Source organism: Vitis riparia, chromosome 13 (genome assembly GCF_004353265.1).
Source record: "Vitis riparia cultivar Riparia Gloire de Montpellier isolate 1030 chromosome 13, EGFV_Vit.rip_1.0, whole genome shotgun sequence".
Lineage (NCBI taxonomy): Eukaryota > Viridiplantae > Streptophyta > Magnoliopsida > Vitales > Vitaceae > Vitis > Vitis riparia.
Window position 1 is genome coordinate 9309911 of NC_048443.1, and position 21798 is coordinate 9331708.

Consider the following 21798-nt stretch of genomic DNA (forward strand, 5'->3'; position numbering starts at 1 on the left):
CTTGTTTTTTCCTTTTCCTTTTTTTTTTTTTTTTTCAGCCTTTTCTCTTGTAGGTTAACATGTGATGTAGAAGTGGAGCTAATTTAAATCTGCTCTGGACATGTGATTTATCTTTCAATATTCACTGATGTCCCCTTCTTCGGTATGCTTCTTCTGCTTCTTTTGGAAACTCCATCCTTGAAGTAAAAACATGATCCCCAAATTGGAGTGTAAAAATATGTAAAATTTATTGTGCTTTTGAGTCATGTATAACTTGTAATTTGCAGCTGCAGGGGGGACATTGCATTCACATCCTATGTCATTTCAGAAGTATTAAAGGATGCATGCGGAAATCAATCAAGTGTGATACACAACATCAGGCCACATCTTAGGCAGCAAGGTTCAATGCAACCTATCCATCCTTTGAGGACACTTAGGCTTGAATTTCCTCCTCAGGTTTGGAGAATCCATTCTAGTGTTTGAAAATAGTTTCCTTTTCATCCTGCAGAAGAGACTTCCTATTGCTACAGGCAGGTGGGTACCATATGGCAGGGTCCACTGCCAGGGCTTGATTGCTTGGTTTGGTCTAGCTAAGTATGCAGATAGTGCTGAATTATTAGCTGAACTTCGCCAAATAATACTGATAGAGCTATGAACATAATGTCAAATCATCTCAAATGCATAAACTGAACCTTTAGTGGGAGAATTGAAGAAGAAATTATGGTTGGTACCCACAAGTCTCATTTGAACTACTGGCGATTATCATGACTACGAGATGAACAAATTTAACTTCAGAAGAACAAACGTTAGTCATCACTAATCTTGATCTTTACTGGATTGACCAAAAATTCTCAGGTGTGGAATGGCTGAAATCTTAAAAGAGTGTTGCAAACCCTTGGGATGGGGGTGGTATTTATACCCTCATCCAGGAGTCATACTTAAATGCTAGACTTGCTACTTCAACAACTAGGAGACAAGCTGTGAAGATGGAAAATAGAAAGGAGTGAGAAAAATGAACATAAGTTACACCAACACATATTCAACTCATGTTCACACTACTACGCTAGTAGGGAGAGTCATCCCCTTGTGGGCTTGCTGTGTGACTATTTGTGCACTGTTTGTAGCATTTTCATAACGGCGATGTTCACGAATCTCCCTTTTATATTGCGGGCAGCTCCCTAGGAGGGTGCGGCGGTTGCTCCTCCTTGTTTCCATTTTCACCCTTTAGGGTCTTCTTGTCGTCCACGAATTCTTTTAATCCCCCTCTTTAATCATTTCTTCTAGGCATCATTTTAGGTCCAGTGGCCATGGTCTTTGTGGTAGTAGTATTTGTTGGTGCATCGTTCTGCCACGCTTGAGGGTAGAGGTAGGGCGGTCAGAAGTCACCCATAGCCTTGAGTTAATGAAGGATTCATCGGTATGATACTTCAAAAGGGGTATAGGCGGTGCGAGGGCGTTCATCTCTCCGAATTTTAGTGCTCTCTTGTCCTTTCCTTACCCTCGGCTGAATCATGGCGTCGTTGGTTTCTAGACTATGGATGTCCCTATTGAGAAGTCTCCCAGGAGAGATGGGCAACTGTTGGGGTTGATTTACGCGTGCTTTTGGACTTAACGTTCTTCTAGCATGGCCTACTTTCTTGTTTTCGAGAGTAGTCCTTCAATGGTAGTGGGTGGGGATTTGGAGAGCAACCGAAAGAAGTCTTCAGGTAGCCCTTCCTCAAGTCGTGCATCCCTTGATTGCGAAAGCTCGACAATGAAACGACGTATCTATACTCGTATGTAATCTCTTAAGCACTTGGAATAGCGCTTCCAATCCCTTCTACTGCTGCACCGAGTGAATGTACGGTGGCTTCTCGACTCTTCCAAGTCTAAGAGCAGTTGGAGAAACCACATGAGAGCTGGTCCTTAATCCTTAGAGGCTGGATGGAAAGACCTTAGAGAGCAATTGTGGACGAAATGAATCTTGATTATTTCTTTTTTTTTTTTTTTTGGTCAAAAAGTTTCTCATACATATTTTTTGAGTTGAAAAAAAAAATGTTTTTTAAGTGGAAAAAAATTGTTTTTTGATTTAAAAAAAAAAATGTTTTCTAAGTTAGAAAACAGTCTTTTGGTTTTAGATATAAAAAATCATTTGCAATGACAATCTCCAAATAGAGCCTTACTCCCTAATATCAAGATTACGTTTCCAATATCATTTTCTCTTTCTTTTCGTTCAAGCGTTCTATTCTGCAAAAAGAGCATTTTACCCTCTCTATCGAACCTCTGACAACTTTTCAACTCAAACATGGAACCCATAGTTTCAAGGAGTGAAAGAGAACATAAGACACTTGAATTCATTTTTACTGTCACTTAGAGAAGAAATCAGAACTGTAATCAGCGCATCCTGAATCAAACTTGAAGCACCCAAAAGAAGGTAAAGTTTAGCACATAATGTATAAATGTGAGACTTCTGCCATTACAATAACAGATGCAGTTGTTTAGGGCACTAAACCATTAAAATCTATTGCAGAGAAAGCCACGTAGTAATAATAATAATAAGCAGCAAGAGGTGATTCCATCAATTCATAAGATGCAGAAAAATATAGAAGTGAACACCTTATACCGCCTTATACCTTACCCCTCCTAAAAGAGTAAAACCAAGAGAAGATAACTTTTTTCTAACCTACTATTAGCAAAGGCTTCACTCCAACAAGAGCAAAAACCGGAACATTACCTGCAACCATTTGATGATATATACATTCATCTTCAAACATCAACCATATAAAATTGTAAGACAATAATGAGTAAACATTAACCAAACAAGTTTTTCCATAGTATTCTAAACTCTATCCAAAAAGTCCCCAGCTTGGGATCAATCGCTACTTCCACCACCAGAACTGCCTGAACAAAAATATCTTCCTCATCCGAACATTGTATGTCATGAAGGCTCTGGCTTTGATGGGGTCAGCATTCAGATACTCAAAGGCATACATCTGCCTAGCCTCTTCCAAGCCATCGATTTCCATCACAGCTTGTAAAAGTTCAGAGGAATCAACTGAGTTTTTTCTCCGCTCTAGAGCATCCGCTAATCGTCGGATGCTTGTTGCCACTGCCAGCATTGCATCCTGAATTGCCTCTGAGCCACGGGCCCGTTTTGGAATTTGGGACAAAGGCTGTATTAAAGGAGGATCTCCACTACCATCAGGCATCTGTGCATACTCTTGCTGTCCAGTATATGATTCTGTCCCGTCTGTCTCACTTAGGTCTTCTGAACTTGGTGAAAGGTATGAAGCGGAATCATCTTCGCAATTCTTAATTGCAGTTGGCTGGCTTCCATCTGTCATCCTCGCCCACCGACTAGGGGCTTGATAATTTCCACAGACAATTTTTAGCTCATCATACATATCAATCTGCTTTCCCCGAAATCCCCTTGCATCAGGGTGTGCCTACATGCAATACAAAGTATGTGGTATCATGAACAGGAGCGCGCAAAATTTAAGTGGAAAAATAAATACCTGACTTACCGCAATATATCTCTTCCAAAGATCATCATTGTCACACTCAATCATCTTGGTATTTGGGTTCCACGTGAAGCCATTTTGAGTTAGCATATCTCTCATTATCTTGTACCTTTTCTTGATCGTCTTAAGACGATTAACAACTTTCTGATTATTTAAATTCAAGTTGAAACGAGAGTTGACAGCAATGCAAGCAGCAGTGTATGCATTTTCATTAAAGCACTTGTCGATCTTGTTCCCATTTTTAGCCTGAATGACAAGGGCCTCAATTAAACACTTGTCCATTGCCATGGACCATACGACGTTCCTTCCTTTATGCTTCATCTCCCTTTTCTGTGCTTGAAAGTCATGATGATCCATTCCTAATGTCAGTGAAAAACAGATAACCTTTATAGATTCTAATTAAAAGGCACAATTACCAGAAATTGTAGTGAAGAAGTAATGCCATTGTCATCCAAGCAGCAATAGTAACATACATAAATGTAATCATAAACTGATCCAGTATTAGCTTAACATTATTAAAACAGTGACAAATTAAAAATACATGCCAAAATATATACTTTCATCAGCATTTATTTATAAATGACAATTCAGTGTTATATATGGTACCAGAAAGGGAAAAAGAGAAACCCTGCACCAGCAAGGTAGTTTTGGTACAACATGCTGAGGAAAGGGATTTTCAGAAGAGTCAAAACATTAATCAAAAAACCAACTCATAGCAAGAAAAAAAAAAAAAAAAATTAAAAACACAGTTACACAACCAATTTTTTTACTTTGAAGATTGGCAATCAGTATCTTCCTAGCATTATAATAAGAACTGTTGCATCAAATGAATGCGGCCTCTCATATTAAACACACACTATTCCAACCATTTGAGAGCCACTGCCATCAATAATGGACATTAACAAGTTAATAAAATGGTAATCATCATACACTTCTAAATAATATGTACCATCAGCCAGAAAGGATTTGCATACCTATAAGCAATCAAACAAAGCATGGTTTGGGGATGCCCCAAAAACTACCAAATTATCAAGTTTATCTATTGAATATGTTCACCGAATCACCATTGCATGCATGTTATCAATAAACAAAACAGCAATAGCCCAATTAGGGCAATGTCACGTAGAACACCTATTCCATGCTTTTTACCAATGAAATCCCTGTTTTGAGGCCTGGAAGTGTGCAGGTAATTGGGTGCAGTTTTAGTAAACTAAATTTGCTTAACATTTTTTTTATGATGGGCAAAATTTGCTTAACAAGATATTAAGAATGAAAATGCCCAGAAAATACAGGAAAATGTCTTTTACCTGTATATTCGGGGGAGCAGAGTGGTCATGTTGTTTAAACAGTTATCAGGGAGTTGGATAAGGGGACTGCAGGGGCAAAGAGGTTACATTTGACCTCTTGTTTAAGGCCCATGCCCTCGGGAATAGTGTTGCAGAGGCCAAGATAAGAAACAACATTGGTAAATCAAGCTGGTTTTATGGAAAGGAGCAGAGAGATAAAAGAGATGATCTCTATTTTTACTTCGTTAGTTGATGGAAAGGAGCAGAGAGATAAAAAAAGAGAGAACTTCTTTAAAAATAAAGAAATAAAGACTTTCATATGGTGTTTATCAACTTAGCAAAGGCGTGGGATATGTTCTGTAGCAAATTAATTTAATAAGTTTCATGAAGAAAAATGAGTAACAATCAGATATATTAATGTGGTCGTGAAAATGCAAGACAGCATTAACTAGTGTGAAAAGAGCTGGAGGAGAATCCAGTAAGTGATTTCTAACTTCAATGAGGTTTACATTCAAAATCAGCATTGAACTCACTTTTTCCACTGTTTATGGATGAACTCATACACATATTTTTATCAGAACTACCACACATCTTAACGATGTACCTTGGTGCATGTTAATTTTCTGATGATATAATTCTAGTTGACAAAACTAGATTAGGGCTTAATTCTAAATTACCATTAAGAGATGTGCTAGAATCCCAAGATTTTAAGTTAAGGAGACTAGGTCAGCATATGGGGAGTCTAAGCCTAGTAAATCTGGAGGAAGAAATGAGGGTATTTTAAAAGTTGATGCCTAGGAAATACCTAAAACCACTTTTTTTTTACCTTCATTGACTACCATAAGAAAAGAAACATTAAGGAGGAATTTGCAACAGAATTAGAAAAGGATGGATGAAGAGAAGTGCATTAAAATTATTTTATGACCACCTGTAAAGTTTCTGAATGAAATTTTATAAAACAGCCACTAGACCTGTTATGCTTTATGGTATAGAATACTTGGAAAATTAAGAAATATGTTAAATGAGAGATCTGTCCCAGATTCCCTTTGTCAAGGCCATCTGATTCACCAATAGTACCAAAAAGACGCTGGTCATGTTTGTTGTCTCTATACCCATATCATCATATTGATGATAAATCTCCATATGCTCTACCATAAGAACTTGCAGTCCATATCATGGTGAAGGTAAGGTAACTTAAAGCTGTCATTCTTGCTTGAAAAAACAGACTGAAAACTTTTTGAGTTATTGGCTCATTTGACCCGGATAAAAAATTAGCAATACTAAGGGTAAGAATATGAGGATGTGAAAATTGATGAACAAAAGATGAGATAGATGAGAAACAACAGATTAAGAAAATACTGTATTCATAAGGGAAAGGTTGCACCAACTAAAGCTAAGATGAGGAAGAATTGTTTAAGATGGTTCAATCACGTACAACAAGGGCCTCGTTGGAAAGTGTATTTGTATTTCTTTGTAAAATAGATTTCTTTATAGAATTAAGGAAAATTGTTAGGACTCTAAATATTCCAGGCATAAGGAAGAGAAAGTTATGAGATGGATTTGAGATGGCCATATAAACCCCATACCAAGTAGGTAGTGATATTAAGAAGAGTGGGAGACTCCCAATGGAGTAAGAGCTTGCGGTTCAAAGTGTAGTACAAGGGGTAGAAAACTTGGGATATTTTAGGCTCGATAATTACATCTTTTTTTTTTCTACCCTATATAATATTCTTTATGATATAGTGAAATGATTCTTCATTATCCATAGAGCATGTACTTCATCATCTAGAACAAGTGTCGTCTCCCCTACACACTTGTTGGATCTTAAAAGGTGGAATCATGAAGTAGTTAAATAATTTGAATATGTGGCACACGAGGATACCATGACGCATGAGAGGCTTGTGGTGTATGAAGGAGATTGTGGCACACAAGACAATCATGATGTAGAGTAAGGATTTGGTTCATGTAAGTTTTCAAGTGGAATATATTAGGTGACCGACTTGATTGTGACATATCAAAGGAGTAATATGTATCAATAGAGGCATGAGCAAAAAAGTCACATATATAATGGAGACATGTATTACTAGAGATAGAAGATTGACTTTAAATAATTTGAATATGTGGCACACGAGGATACCATGATGCATGAGAGGATTGTGGTGTATGAAGGAGACTGTGGCACACGAGGATACCATGGTACACAAGAAAGTCATTACCTAGAGTAAGGACTTGGTTGAGATAAGTTTTCAAGTGGAATACATTAGGCGACTAACTTGATTGTGTCATATCAAAGGAGTAAAATGCATAAATAGAGGCATGAGCAGAAAAGTCACATATATAATGAAGACATGTATGAGATAGAAGATTAGCTTGATGGAATTTGATCCAAAATACAGATTGTTGGGAAGTATCTCAAATTCCTAACTGGTATATGTTTCTTTTGATAAAAAATATTATAGAGTATTTTATACATTGGTATTTCCTCAGAAAATATATTTCTTTATAGAATCAAGGAAAGTTGTTAAGACCCTATAAATATTCTAGGTCATGAGGAGGAAAAAGTTACGAGATGGATATTAGCATGACAAGCCTATACCAAGCATGAGTTCTAATTTTGCATGAGAACTCATGTAGCTTTTTGGAGAGGTTTGTAGCTCTTTAGGAGTTATGGGGGGGAAGTGTTGGTTTGGGGCAGATTCAAAATCCTTTGAGATCTCAATGAGATGGTTAAAGGAAAGGTAGTTGGCTTGATTGTGGAGAGGAGTCGGGGTTTTTCCTCTTGGATCAGATTTAGTGAGAGAGACCTTGCTTGGTTGTTGGAGGGGGTAGAACTTTGTTTGCTAACTATGACAATATGCTAGCTACCTTGGATTGTAAAGAAGGGGGAAGGGTTTTCAAGTTGAAGCTCAAAAGCAATAACATGGGAAGATTCTTGCAGTGTTCGATTTGATCGTCCGAGAAGAAGAGATTTTCCTTAATATTCCTAGAATGGAGGGGTGTTGGAGGGGGTTGGAAGACTCTAGCAAGCAAGTTGAGGAGCATTAGTGTTTTGTTAACAAACAACTCTTCGCAGTTGCTTCAGGGGTTTGTTGGTCAAAGAAGATTGTGTGCAAGAGAAACATCACGCAAAGATGTTTCTTATTTTGATGTTGTGATTGGTAAGAAGAAGGAAGTGGGTGAGGTTGTTTGGATCCAATGTGGGTAAGAGGTTGTAGAGAGCAATTTGAAGCATTTGAAGCACAATCTTGTGGGTAGTTGGGACAGTTGTGTTGATGAGGTGCCAGACTTGGGTTCTTTTGACTCTTGGGTAAGAAGTAACTAGAATCTGGTAGGGAATCTTCATATAAAGTGGCTTGGTAGTGTTTTGTTTTTGTTAGTTTTTTATAACGCTAAGGACGTCAAAGGGGTGCACAACTTAGGGTGTTTTATAATGGAAAAAGTGTGGAGTTGGATTGGTGGAGCCCTGAAGCAAGATGTTTAAAGGAAAGGGATTCGGCCAGGGAAACTTGGGTAAGAGTTGTTGGGCTCCCTGCGCACTTGTGGGGAATGGAGTCTTCAAGATAGTGGACAATGCTTGTAGAGGTTTTATGGGTGTGGATGTGGAAACTGAGGAGAAACGACACTTATAGTGGGCTAGAATTCAATTATGCCCCAATGGGAAGAGAATGTCTGGGCTCTTACATGTGATGGTAGGATCTTCTGTCTATGTTTTTCATTTATGGTGGGAGACTCTCAGTGTTGTCAAAAGCAAAAAGCAATGTCAAGGCGATAAGACTCCTTTTAGCCTAAAGCAAAAGTTGAAAAACAAGGCAATTGTCTGTATATAGTAAGACAATAAAAAATATACATATATTTACCTATTCAATACACAATCAATATAAGTGTTGTCTTCAACAATCAACACTATTAATTTTTCATCCCTCATGATGCCTTATAAAACTAACAAAATAGTAATAATAATTGAAAGTGTTAAATATTATGCTCTACATCATAAGAAACATCATATTGTTTAGAGATATTCATCCTGTCTAAATGCATATTCTAATTTTTCAAACATCTAAAAAGCAAAATAAAAAACAAAATAAGAGATTGATCATTCTAGAATAGGTTTGGGCATCATTATCATAGTCATTATTGAAATTAAAATTGTCATCACTTCCATCAAGACTAGATTGATAGCCCTCCATCTTATCATCTCTATAATTGATAATATAATATTTCATCTTATACTTTGTTTAATCTAATATTCGATTGAATGAAATTATAATTTAAGTATGTTTAATCTTAACTAATGGTCAAAGGCGATTGCCTCTATGCCTTGCGCTTTATCTTAAGGCGATTGCCTAGGCATTGATTCTTTGAAGCCACCTTGCTTAGGTCTTCAAGGGGCAACTTTTATCTGCCCCACCTGGCCCAATGGCTTAGACAACCTAGGCAATCATCTTTGATAACAGTGAAGACTCTACCTAGTTTGTCGATCGTTTCTTCAAAGAAGGATTACAGGGTGTTGGAGGTTAGGGATGCTTGCAAGGAAAGGCCATGCACGGCAAGGCGAGTGGGGTTGGGCATCGGGAATCATGCATGCTATCAAGTAACATTGAAAGGGCCCTTGCATGTTGACTCAACTTTACACAGTTCAAGGCCCTCTGTTTGTAGTAGTGATGTGGCGACTGTAGGGGTTAGTGAGGCATCGTTTAGTGAGTCTCCCTTTTTGGCTCACTTCGGGTCAACGGGCATCACAGGCCCTACCCCTTTAGGACCACAAGAGGTAGACTTTGAGTACAATGGGCCCAACTTTTTCTTTGTATGCTCGCCGACTTTGGTTGTTGGTTTCCCTGCTTTGGGTTAGACCCTTTCTATTGAGGGCCCTTGCAATAGTGGACCCAATAATTTATATACAAGGCCTTTTTGGTTAACAATCAAAGACCCAAAAGCTTTTCCCAAATCCATGCTTCTTGTCGACGACTTAGTGCCTTGAGTTTGGTTCGCCTTCTGCTGATGTAGCCCTCTAGTTTAAGTGGATGACCTCACAAGCTTAGGTTTGTCCTCTACTCTCATCTTGGGGAGTAGGTCTCTCACTATGTTTCCTTTTTCTCCCAAAGACAGGGGTACTTGTTGGTGAGAGATATTATCCATTGGAGGAAGTAGACCAAGGAGTTCCAGTTCGAAAGAAAGGATGAGTGTGGTGGGCCCTTGCTTCTGTCTTCTAGTGTGGGGTTGGATTTGGTTTCACTAAAGATTCATCCTTCCGATATCATGAGTACACACCCAATTGGGTGCAGTGAAGATGTGGGTGGGAAGGAAGTGAAATCAAAGGAGACCTTGTCGATTCTTACGAGAATTTCATCTCCTTCAGTGAGTACTTAGGTTTTCTTGTGGAAGCTTTGAAAAAGAAGTTAGACTCCCTTTTGAGAAAGTTGGAAGCCCGAACGGGTTGAACAGTGGTGGGATCTAAAGGTAAGAGGAGGCCTTTCTTTGCTTCTTGTTTTGAAAGGGAGTTTAGAAAGTTGGATTGCTCAGTTAATTACAACCTCTCAAGCGGCAAAGGAAGACGAAGGAAAAGTATGGATTGGATGTGGTTTTTGAAAGCCTAGGATAGGGCCTTAGGTAGGGAGGGGAGGTGGAGAGGAAAAGGTGGTTTTCATAGTGGGTGGATTCCTCGTTTTTCTTGGAATTGTGGGTTTGGCAGCCAGGTGGCAGCTTGGTTTTGTTTGTCTTGTTGTCCTTGGCTTGTTAAGGCTTAGTGTTGTTGGTTTAGGAACCCTTTGGTTCAAGGTGTAGTTTGTTGTTTTCTCCTTTCGCTTGCTTTTTGGCACTTTCTGTATACTTCGTGTGTACTTGGTGTGCTTTCTTGCGCTTTTAATCCATTTGCTTATTTACCTATAAAAAAAAAAGGTTTATACCAAGCAAGTAGGGACATGCCAAAGAGTGAGGAACACTCAATAGAGTGAAAAATATCAAGTTTCAATTATAGATAGCAGGGAAAGTTGGGATGCTTGAAGGCTCAATAGTTGTATCTATTTTTTTTATCCTCTATGATATTCTCTACGGTATAGTAGAATGATTTTCCCTCATCAATGAATGTAGTTGGCATGGTTAGCCAAACCACATTAAATTTTTGTTCTCATGTGATCACTTTTTCTTTTAATTTCTTGTTTAATGTTTACTTGCTTCTACATAGCAAGTGGTATCAAAGCTTAACTAGCACAAGCCCACTTATGCACCAGTATGCAAGAGGGAATTAAAGATGCCAAAAGATAAAGAGTTAGACAAAAATAGATATGTGAGAACATCATCACAAAGAATTCAATACAGGATGTGGTTCTAAAATATAATTAAGTGGTTAAAGAAAAGGTTTAATGTAGCCATCGAAAAATAGCTAGGACTTAGGAATTGTGTTGTTCGTCGGTCAACAAAATAAGTTTCATCTTTTGTTTTTTTGTCAGTTATTGGAACTAACAGTCTTCCTTTTCCCTATCTCCAACTCTTGCCACTTGAGCCAAGCCTCACAAGCTAGTTAATTTGTTTTTTCCCATGATCAATTCCTATGTAATGTAATCAATTAATCTAAAACACCAGTCAATCAAAGAATTGAGTTTTGTAGGGCCCACTAACTAAATCCATAGTTGTATGTCAAACATAAACTAATCAAACTTTCATTATAATCACGTTCACGATTAAGATCTTTGCACTCTTAATTGATTTTCATCAGCAAACACAAGAAATTACACCAAAAGCTTTACCCTTTTTCAATAAGACAGATTTATTGATTAATACTTTTTTCACTAGAACATCTCATTTAATATCAAATTACTTAAGACATGTACATTTAGTAAGTGATCTACAATAACCTTACATACATTATCCTTGAAATATCATTACAAATTATGGACATTTTGCCAATTTCCTAGGCTTGCTCTAAAAACCATAAATTGATTAGCATTTAACATATAATATAACTGAAACAATCCCTTGACCTCATCTCAATTTATTTAAAAAAAAAAACCTCATTCCAACCAAGGAAGGAAACTATCACTGTCAATATTATTGTAAGTCAAAAGACATAACAATATCGAAGGAGAAATAGATGTTGAATTTGAAACTAAAACATGTAACCTATGAAACTTTTAGGAATGATAAAAAATGACAATATGGAACAATAGACCAAAATATCACAAATAACATGCAATGCAAGTGCAAGTTAGCAAGCATGTAGAAAATGTTTACTAGTAGAATACAAGTTACTCATTCAAACATCTAACATCTAACATAAAGACAAATGTTCATTCTAAGATCACAAGGATGTAATGTCTTCAAATAGGAGTCTTCTTAGAACCTAATCTTTGTTAGAAATAGTAGGAGTGACAATTCATGTTGGTGGGTCGTGTTTGTGTCATGTCATGATAAAGGTACTTGATCAAATGGGTCAATTCAAACATGACACAAATGATAATCATGTTAAACATGCAAATACGAACACAAATACAACATGACTATTAAAGAGATAGCACGACATGACATGTATTTTAATTATCAAGTCAAGTTGGGTGAGGTTTGTGGCAACATGCTGAACCTATTAACTTGACATGTTTATGGCTCAATTAATCTTTTTAATAATCATGATAAAAAAAGCTAGTTTCAATTTGAAATTAGGGTGTATTTACCCATTCGCACTTCCCTAACATTTGATAAACTTAAAATAATATTAATTTTTAGTGTTTTTGATGATAAAGGAAAAAAAAATGTTTTAGATGCATTAAATTTGGTCAAATAAGTGATTAAACGGATTAAAATGACATGACCATTAAATGGGTTATTTTGAGTCAAATTCAAATTATACAGATTAACCTAAACAAAAATTGTTTATTAAACAAGCTATGCATTTGACTTGAATGCTATTAAGCTCAATTAAAACTCATAACAAGCAAGTTAAGTTCATGAGTCACGTAAAATTTCGCCACCCCAAAAGAAATAGGCCTTCTTTCAATGAAAGAGAGGCATTCCAAGAATTTCTATTGAGATTGGCTATAAATTAGGACTGAGCTAACATTATTTGTTTAGTGGCATCCTATTGCTTGCTTAATTAAGCCCTCTTTTTGGGTGTTTGTCCTTGTCTTATATTGATCATACTGACCTAGTTCTATCATTAACATTCGCTTATAGAATCTCCTTTAGAACGTACCTTCCTTCTTCTATCTATCATTTCAGCTATGTGCCCATCCCTCCATTCCAAGTATGTGGTACCCATCCAATCCTTGTTTTTTGTTGCTTTACACTAATATTGGTTTTAGTTCTTTAGTATGATCTCTTTGCTTGCCCTACCCAACCATATGTTCTCCATCCTAATCAATGGCATTGGCTATTAGCCATCCCTCCACAAATCATTTGATGTAAATCTATCTCTTTGGCTTTGAATGCATTATGTTCCTATTCCATCTTTATTCTTCTTTCCTGTATTCTATTTTCCAATCAATCCTTCCAACTCTTCAATTGCTTGTTCAATCAGCACAAGCAATGGAAGTGATTCATTAGGCCTAAGGCTTCAGTAAAAGAGCTTAAAGATAGCTATGTTAAGAGATAACTGAGCATGTCATGATGTTGTTAGAATCTCACATAGGCCTTTAAGGTCGTCCTGACCTATAAATGAACCTTTATGAGCCATTGAAATATTCTAGATCATGACCAATGCCCTGATTGGTCCTAGCTAACTTCTTTATGGGTTGTTTCTTCTTTAATAGCTGCACATGTATTCTTTACCTGCTTATGCATTCATACAATAAGATTTTACTACTCAAACTGCATTTTGTAGTCATCACCAATGCATCATAAGATTCACCATGACAAGAGCTTCTTTTGGCCTAGTTTTATTGAAGATAAAATCCAGAACAGAATGAGGACAATGTCTTGACAAGCATATTAGACCAAAAAAAGTAATCATGTCCCATTTAAGTTGAGCAAGCCCCTTTATGGGGTTCAATACCTTGGGATTTGATGTTCATAATGATGTCATGGTCCCAACCCCAACGGAATTTGTTTATACGTTTTTCATTTCCAGCCATAAAATCAATTTCTAGGGCTGTTACTTCTTCTTTGGAGCTTTTCGATGACCCTCTCCTAAAGACGGAGGTTCAAGGTTTGGCAGAGCTTGTAGCACAGAATGATGTTCAACAGGCCTTCCAAGTCAAAAACAAAGATGATGACATCAGTCTATAACAAAAATTAACCATTTTGTCTAGGCTAGACCATGAACATCATGTACTAAGGTGGATTAGTGTTCACTAAATATCATATGATTCAGTCCACCAATCTAGGGGTAAGAACAAGATAGTCTTAGAAGTTAAAGGTTAAACCGCAAATTCACAGAGCATCCATATTTTTCAAACAAAAAAACACAATGCAAGATCTACGACCACCCTAATGTTGCTCAGTGCTTAGATGCAATTGAATGGTTCTTAACTTCAGTAGTAGAGAGATTTAGTAATTCTATAGCCACTGCATGATGAGGTTGAGATTTTTATTTAGAAAACTGGAAAAGTTTGGAAAGTAATAAAGCTCTTCTAACTTGTTCTAGTTCCTTCTTGGGGTAGGTGGTCTAGTCCTTTCAACAACAACCAAGCTGATTTGGAAGGCAAAGTTCCTCATAAATTAGCGGTTTGGCAGTTGTTAAAGAGGAGAATGCCAATGAGTTAATGACAACTTTTTGGTTAGAAGACCAAATAAAGTGTCATCTCTCAATGGGTGTTCATGCGTAGAGCAAGGATATTGATCATTTATTTATTTATTCATTCATCCATTCCCCACACCTATTACTTGTGGCAACATCTCTTTTCACTGTCTATCATGGCCTCAGTGACTTGGGGAATTTCCTTCCTAAATGGAAACCTGCTTACAGGTATCAGAAAAAAGAGGAAGAGGAGACATGTTATTGCCCTTCTTGCCACGATTTCAGTAAGTTGGCTTGGAAGGCATGATCTTTGAAGGGACTATTTGTTCATGGAAATTTTATGGGACACAACAAACTTGTCTTTTGTTTGGGCTTCAGTTTAAGAAGAGTTGAAGGGGTTCCTTCAGAATATTTTTGGCAGAAGGAAGGAAACATTATTCTCAAGGGCGGTTTCTGATCACATTGCCTGCCAGTGCAGCCCATTTGGAAAAGGTGAAAGTTCACTCTGACGAATGCATTTTAAGGACCTCAGATCCGATAGTAATTGGAGAGCCTAAGAGAGATGGAAGGGGAAATATTCTGTTTACCTTCTCAAAACCTGCAGGCCATGACCTTGTGACAAGTCTTGCAGGTGTCCAAGAGGCAGCAGATCTAAAAGCTCATGGTAGAGAGAGATTTGATTGTAGTATTTTAAATAATTAGTTAAGCCAAAAGTTTAAGTTATTGAGGAATGGGCCAGCAATATAAATCAAGCTAAAACCCACCCTCACCTGAAGATTCAACCTGCACAGAAAAATCAGAAATTTGAGCTTGAGCTCAAGATTTTTATGGCCTAGAGCTCCAATACCACGTTAAAGAACTAGTTACAAAAATTTAAAACTGTTAGAGAATGGACCAGTATTGTGTGCTAGCTAAAGGTAATTTCCAGGATGGGCAGGGAAAGATGAGATCTTGGTACAGTAGTTATTTTATGAGAGAGAGAGATCATAGGTGTTACTAAACTGCTGAATACATGAATAGAAAGGATAAAGGGGGAACCAGGACGCAGATTTCCTAGCTTTAGGAGCTGCATACTCAGAATGTTTTCTTCAGGATGACATTCCTTGTCTAGAATTCTTGTTCGGGGGGTTTTGTGGTGGTGAACTTTGGTTTCTCTAGGTTGGGTCTTGTCTTTTACTGAAAGATTCCTCATCCTTCTTGTCTCCTTCAATTCTTTCATTCTTTTAGCAAAATACTTTCGGTTACAAGATAAATCTATTGCATTATTCATTTTAACATTGTATACAACTAATCTATATTTTGTTTTTTCATCCAAACTAATCTATAATTTTTTATTGAACTCAAGTAACTTGTATGTCAATGATTAAACCAACTATAGACATTATATTTTAATAAATTTAAATACATATATGCTTTTGGTTAAATAACATATTATGTGACCTCAACCTATTAAAAAATAGTGACGATTTTTAATCATAATTTACAATCATAATATATACTAAATAAATAAAAATAAATAAAACCTTTTTAGAAAATCTAAAAACATAAATTAACTGATAAAATAGTTCTTTACACTGATTCTTCAATATATTGACTTAAGGTTTGAAATCAATGTGAAAAGAACAGCAATGATGCATGAACATCTAAGATTGATACACGAGCATTTAAGAGGTCAGGTGGTACACATCTCTATCACCTTTTAAGACAAAAGGAAGCTCCCATTTCTAACCCTAATTCCTCATCCAGTGATTCTTCCTCATGAAACCTTGATCTTTATGAAAACATCAATGATTGAAAAAGTGATAAGTTTTCCTACCTCCTTTTTGGGGAAACACCTCTCTCCTTCTACTTGGAATTAGAGATGTTCATCATTGGATAGAGGCCATTTCTCCTCCAAGCTCTTTTCCCAATTTCTCTTCAAGAATGAGAACTCAGCCCCATGAGCTATTGATTTCCATCCAATGATGAAGATTTAGTTTCTCTTGAAGTGAAGGAAAAGATTCACAGAGGAGCATCAACAAAGAAACCATGAGACATGTAGGATTGGAATTCATAAGCATGTTTCCCAGAGCTTATGTTTTCTAGGAGTCTTTATTATCTTGAACCTCCTAGTTATGGCTTCTATTCCAAATCTAATTATATTTAAAAAGTCATTTTTGCTAAAAGTTCATTTTGTTAGAAGTTTCCTCTTAAACATTTTATATTATATACTCTATTTCTCTATGTTTTATTTTTGCTTCCCCAACAAATTTTCCATACCAATATAGACAGCTTCCTAACATAAAATGAAAATGGAGCTCAAGTTTGGATAATGGACTTTTTTTTTTTTTTTTTTATGACCGAGGAAACTTCCATGACCAAGCCCTAAGGACTTTCCATGGGGACCCAAATCTTGGGGTGCTGACCGCGCCCATAACAACTAGCATCAGGTAAATCAAGGTATTCAATTAGCGACAAGATTTGAACCTGGGACCATGCGCCTCTACCACACATCCCAGCATTCACCCAAACCAATTAGGCAACCCTGCCAGGCTTGGATAATGGACTTAAGAGGGATAGCTTGATTATTTAGCTTTGAATGTATGCTTTCTTATGGCTTGTTTGGCAGTTATTTTGAAAACAGCTCCCAAAAAACAGTTTTTAAAAACAATTGAGAACTCAAATATGAAAAATAGTTTTCTTAACTTACTATCAATGAAGATACTGTGCAAATTATTTACAATAAAAAACTTCCCAAAGTATTCTCTATATTTTCAATTGTTTCTCACAATACTCCACAAAAAAACACCTAAAAACACCCCAAAATTGTTTTTAAAAGTAACTTATTATCAAAACAAATTCTCATAAAACTTTTTTCAACAAAAATTTTGCCAAACATATTTTTTGAGTTAGAAAACTGTTTTATATTCTAAGAATAAAAAACTATTTTGAGGAACGGTTTCCAAAAAAAAACCCTTGGAATGTTCATATGATATATTATACACACACACACACACACACACACACACACACACACACACACACATATATATGTATAAAATATGTATATCATATGTACACATACTTATGAAAATATATACAAAATTGATGATATTTAAGGTTCTTAAAATGGTACTTGACATTTTTTATCACTATTTTAAGAAGAAAAAAAATCTTTCAAAAACTCCTTTAATTGACAATGAGTAATGGTAATCATTTTATTTTTTAATTAGAAACAAAAGATGCATTAATTGTGAAGAAAAAGTACATGAGAAGGATGAGGGGTCCTCCCCACAAAATACAAGAAATAGATCAAAGTATGACTAAATAAAAGAATTTCTCTACGAGGAAATTTTTTTTAAAAAGGATTAATTTAAAAAAGTTTTGTTTTAAAAGTAATTCAATTTTACTGTAATAAATAGTCAATAGTAAAATGTTCTATTTTAAAACAAGAGCTAAAATTAATGTTTTATTTTAAAACAAGAGTTTTTTTTTTTTCTGATAGGTAAAAGGCAAAATATATTAAAAAGCACTTGGAATAGGCGCATCAATTACTTAATGTATTAAGCAGTTTTTAGATGGTTTTTAGTTTTAAGTGGTTTGTGATTTTTGTCATCAAACACACTTAATTAGGGGGACTCACTAATTTTTAAATCAGCACTTATTTTGGTTATCAAACACCCCCTTACTGTCCAGAAAACCAAGAAACCATGTGAAATTTTAGTAATTTTTTATCACTAAGCATCATCCTACTTTATCCATAATCCATCTAGAACCTAAAACCACTTCTCCAACCATGCAAGCATTATATCAATCAACTACTGAGGCCATACCTTAGGGACTTTTTTTACTCTCTTACACCATCAGGCAACACAGTTGGCATATTGCAAAATTCAAATACCAAACTGAGGTTTTAGAATCTCAATAAAATATTGATATCAGCATATGGATCTTAGGCCTCATTCTGCTAACACAGGTTCCGATTTCTTTTGTATCATATATCATCTTGTTTATCAATCATTTGGTGCTTTTTATCCCTTTTTCACCTATTTATAAGAAAAAAAATATTAAAGAACACAAAATTTTCAAAAACTGATTAAAAAAAATAAAGCAAAATGAAAAAAATTATAGAATACCTCTCTTTCTTTTTCTCTCCCCAAAGATGTGTTGGGCATTGGATTCCTAAGGTCCCATTTCCTCCAAAGCTTTCTTTTGTTGCCTCTCAAAAATTTGGCACTCAAATTCTGTTCCCTAAGCAAAGTTGGGATCCTAAGCTTCCTATGAAAGTTAATTAGTTGATGCTTGACAAAAAGTTAATACCAATCATCTAATCTAGCTTAGGAGGTTCTGTAAAGCTATCATCCCTTTGCTTTCTGTTTTTGGAGATGGATAGTCAGTAGACAATCTTTTTCTTCATTGCTCCTAAGGATTAGAGTTACAGCAGATGTCATTTCCTTTTCCAAGCATGGGGTGCCCCCAAATGCATAGCGAAAATGTTGGTCATCTTGTTCCAACATTACAGGAGCAGCCCAAAAAGGAGGACACCGTGGAAGGTCATTCTAGATATCTTGGGGGGTTTTAGGCTTTAACGAAAAGCTAGAATCTTTGAGGACAGGAGGAGGTCTATGGTTGACTTAAGGGAGAATATTTCCTACTCATAAAGGGGGATGATCATCAAGGTTGAACAGTCTCCTTCACCTCATGGAAGTCTTAAGCTCAAGTTTGATTGGTGTTCTTCAAATGAATTTTGGTGGCATCTTCAAAAAGTATATGGTGGGATTATCAAGACTTTCTCGAAGCCATCTGGTTTTGATTGGCTCTTGAGTTGAAAGTTCTAACCTCACAAGAATGCTAGAAAGAGGCAACATCATAGAGCATTCTAACGTTGTGGTCGTGGGAGGATCCTATAGAACTTATTCCTCATTCTGCTTGGAAAGGAAACATCAACTTGCTAACAGCCAACTCAAATGGATGGTTCAGGCTTTTGAGAGTTGAGTTTAGTCATGAACTATGTTCCTTGGACATGCTCTACAAGTGACGAGAAAAAATGTTTCTAAGTATTGGATTTGTCTGAACAGGGCACCTTAGGATATATGTAGTTAGTTTGTGTAAGTTTGATTTAACAATCATAAAAAATAAAGATTATTTATAAGTTTTCACAAAGATAAACCAATGATCCATCCATTCCACAACCAACAGAAAACAAAGGAAACATTCAACCACCAAAAAAGAGCAAAATAAATTTGAAATATTGCAATATTAAATATAGGGATGAAATAACAATATAAATCATAAAAGAAAAAAATTAATCATGAATAATGTCTTTTTCCTGCGTTGGTCAGGGATGGGATTACTGAAATAGTAAGGCCTTTTCTCAAATGCCTGGGAGGCTTGAACTTGAAACCTCTAGTTCATTCTAGAGGGCACTTCTGCTAAGCTAGAAGCCTACAACCCTGGAGCTTTAGTCCTTCTTAAGACCCCTTAAAGTTCAAGATCTAATGCAAGGATGATATCCAAGGCCATTAAGAGGAATAAGCATGTCTGAGCGTTGAACAGTTACCTTAAGCAAAATGCTGGAGATGAGGATCATCTGTCCAACACCTCCCCTTCCAAGACCCTCCCTAGAAGATGTTCACTGTGTGGTTGAAGAGCTTTTTAGATAGGTAACTGTGTAGTTGAAGAGCTTGCTAGGTTTTCAAGCTAATAATTCTGTTTAAAACTTGACTTGGACTCTAGTATCAATCACATATCATATCCTGACAACCGCATAACTTCATGTTAAGCACAGATGCCATTTTACCAGTGAAGTCACAAGAAGTGACAAACGGTGATTATATCAACAAAAGAAGAGTAACACTTCAATTGGTCCTCAAGAAAATGGAGGAAAACACTGGATGAAAAATTCAACTCTATAAAACTGGAGAAAGCCTCCAGCCATGCAAACTATTTATTCCTTTGAATTATTGTTTAGAAAAAATGGATAAGCTGGCCTCCAACCAAAGCCACTGGCCCCCAGAAAGTTGTTACTATCTCAATACAACCACCATCAGCAAGAGCGCAACACTGCTATCAGCACCCACTCCATCAACAAAACCACCAAAAGAGGGAAAACATCCACTAAACCAAACCCAACTATCTGGATTCAGTGTAACAGTGGGAAACATTTTCTTTCTCTTGACAAAATGGAGAATGTTGTAAATATTCCAAAATTTTGTCACTGAAATTGGTTATTCTGTAGTCTCGTAGAAAATGAAGCCTAAACTACAATTACTAGAGACACATTCAAACACAGCTATCTCATGAATCCCTTCAAAGCAAGTATGATAAACTAACACTCAGGAAAAGAAGAGTCAATCACTCAATAACATTAATTGCTAAAAGCAAGAACAATATACCAAACCAATATCATAGTACGCATTCATTCACGAAACGGCAATCAACAAAAGCAAAATTATTATCACTAAATTGAAAAAAAAAAAATACAACGCAAGTCGCTTCATCAATTGAGGCTCCAACAGTATAGAAAAAAAAATGAACAAAGAGAAACAGAGCCGCAGCTGAGAGACGATAATTGGAGAAACCCTAACAAAACCTATTGCCCCGTTTGGTTGTCGAGAAAAGAGGAAAGAAAAGAAAAGGAAATTTTGAGACTACCGTTTTTCTGTATTTTTGTTTTCCCGACGAAAAAATTGCAAAACTCATAGCAGTTCAAACTGGATAGCTGTATGCATGCTCAGTTGAGAGGAGTCTCTTCATTTCTAGGGTTCCAAAAATAATGAAAACCTCTTTACATTCAAAATTCCGATTCCTTCCTTTTTCTGCATTTTCTCAGCAGTCAAACCGAGAGGTGCAGCATATAATTCACATCGACGTTCGTTTACACTTCCATTAAAGAGATAGAGAGGGATATGTATACCTGTGGCAAAATAGATATGAGAATCGGATCTTTGGCTTGGGCGTAATCGCTGGCCGTCAGATTGCCGATCTCGACTGCATCGGTCGTTGAGGAATTGCAGAGAGACGGCGTCACAAACAAGGATGAGAAGGGCAATGAGTCATTGCGAAGGTTAGGTTTTTCTCGAGAAAAATCAAAATTTTCCCCAGCGACACTTTCTCGAAAACCAAACGCGTGTAAGAAAAAAGGAGAGTTTTTACTGCGCTACGGTACACAGCTGTTTCGGTGAAGGTGTTGGAACGTCCTATGATTAAACGCCACGTACACAAAAACTTGAAAAGGAATTCATATTTAAAAGGAAGATGACTCACCATTTGAAAAACACAAATGGCATATCCATAAATTCTTTGTAAAATTTTAAGCATTATTAATTGAATTCTTAAAAATAATCTAATTGTAAAAATCTATTTGAAAGTTTATCATTTCTTGATTTGG

General features: G+C 36.4%; 1 protein-coding gene across 1 annotated transcript; it reads right to left on the reverse strand.

Moving 5' to 3' along the window:
• Positions 1 to 2514: 2514 nt before the first annotated feature.
• On the reverse strand, positions 2515 to 21403 carry LOC117928831 (uncharacterized protein At2g29880). The gene is made up of 3 exons (XM_034848869.1): positions 21325 to 21403; positions 3483 to 3838; positions 2515 to 3404 (listed from the first exon to the last, which is right to left on the reverse strand). The coding sequence occupies exons 2-3, from the start codon at positions 3834 to 3836 to the stop codon at positions 2838 to 2840; spliced, it is 921 nt and encodes a 306-aa protein (XP_034704760.1). The 5' UTR covers positions 3837 to 3838; positions 21325 to 21403; the 3' UTR covers positions 2515 to 2837.
• Positions 21404 to 21798: the final 395 nt, after the last annotated feature.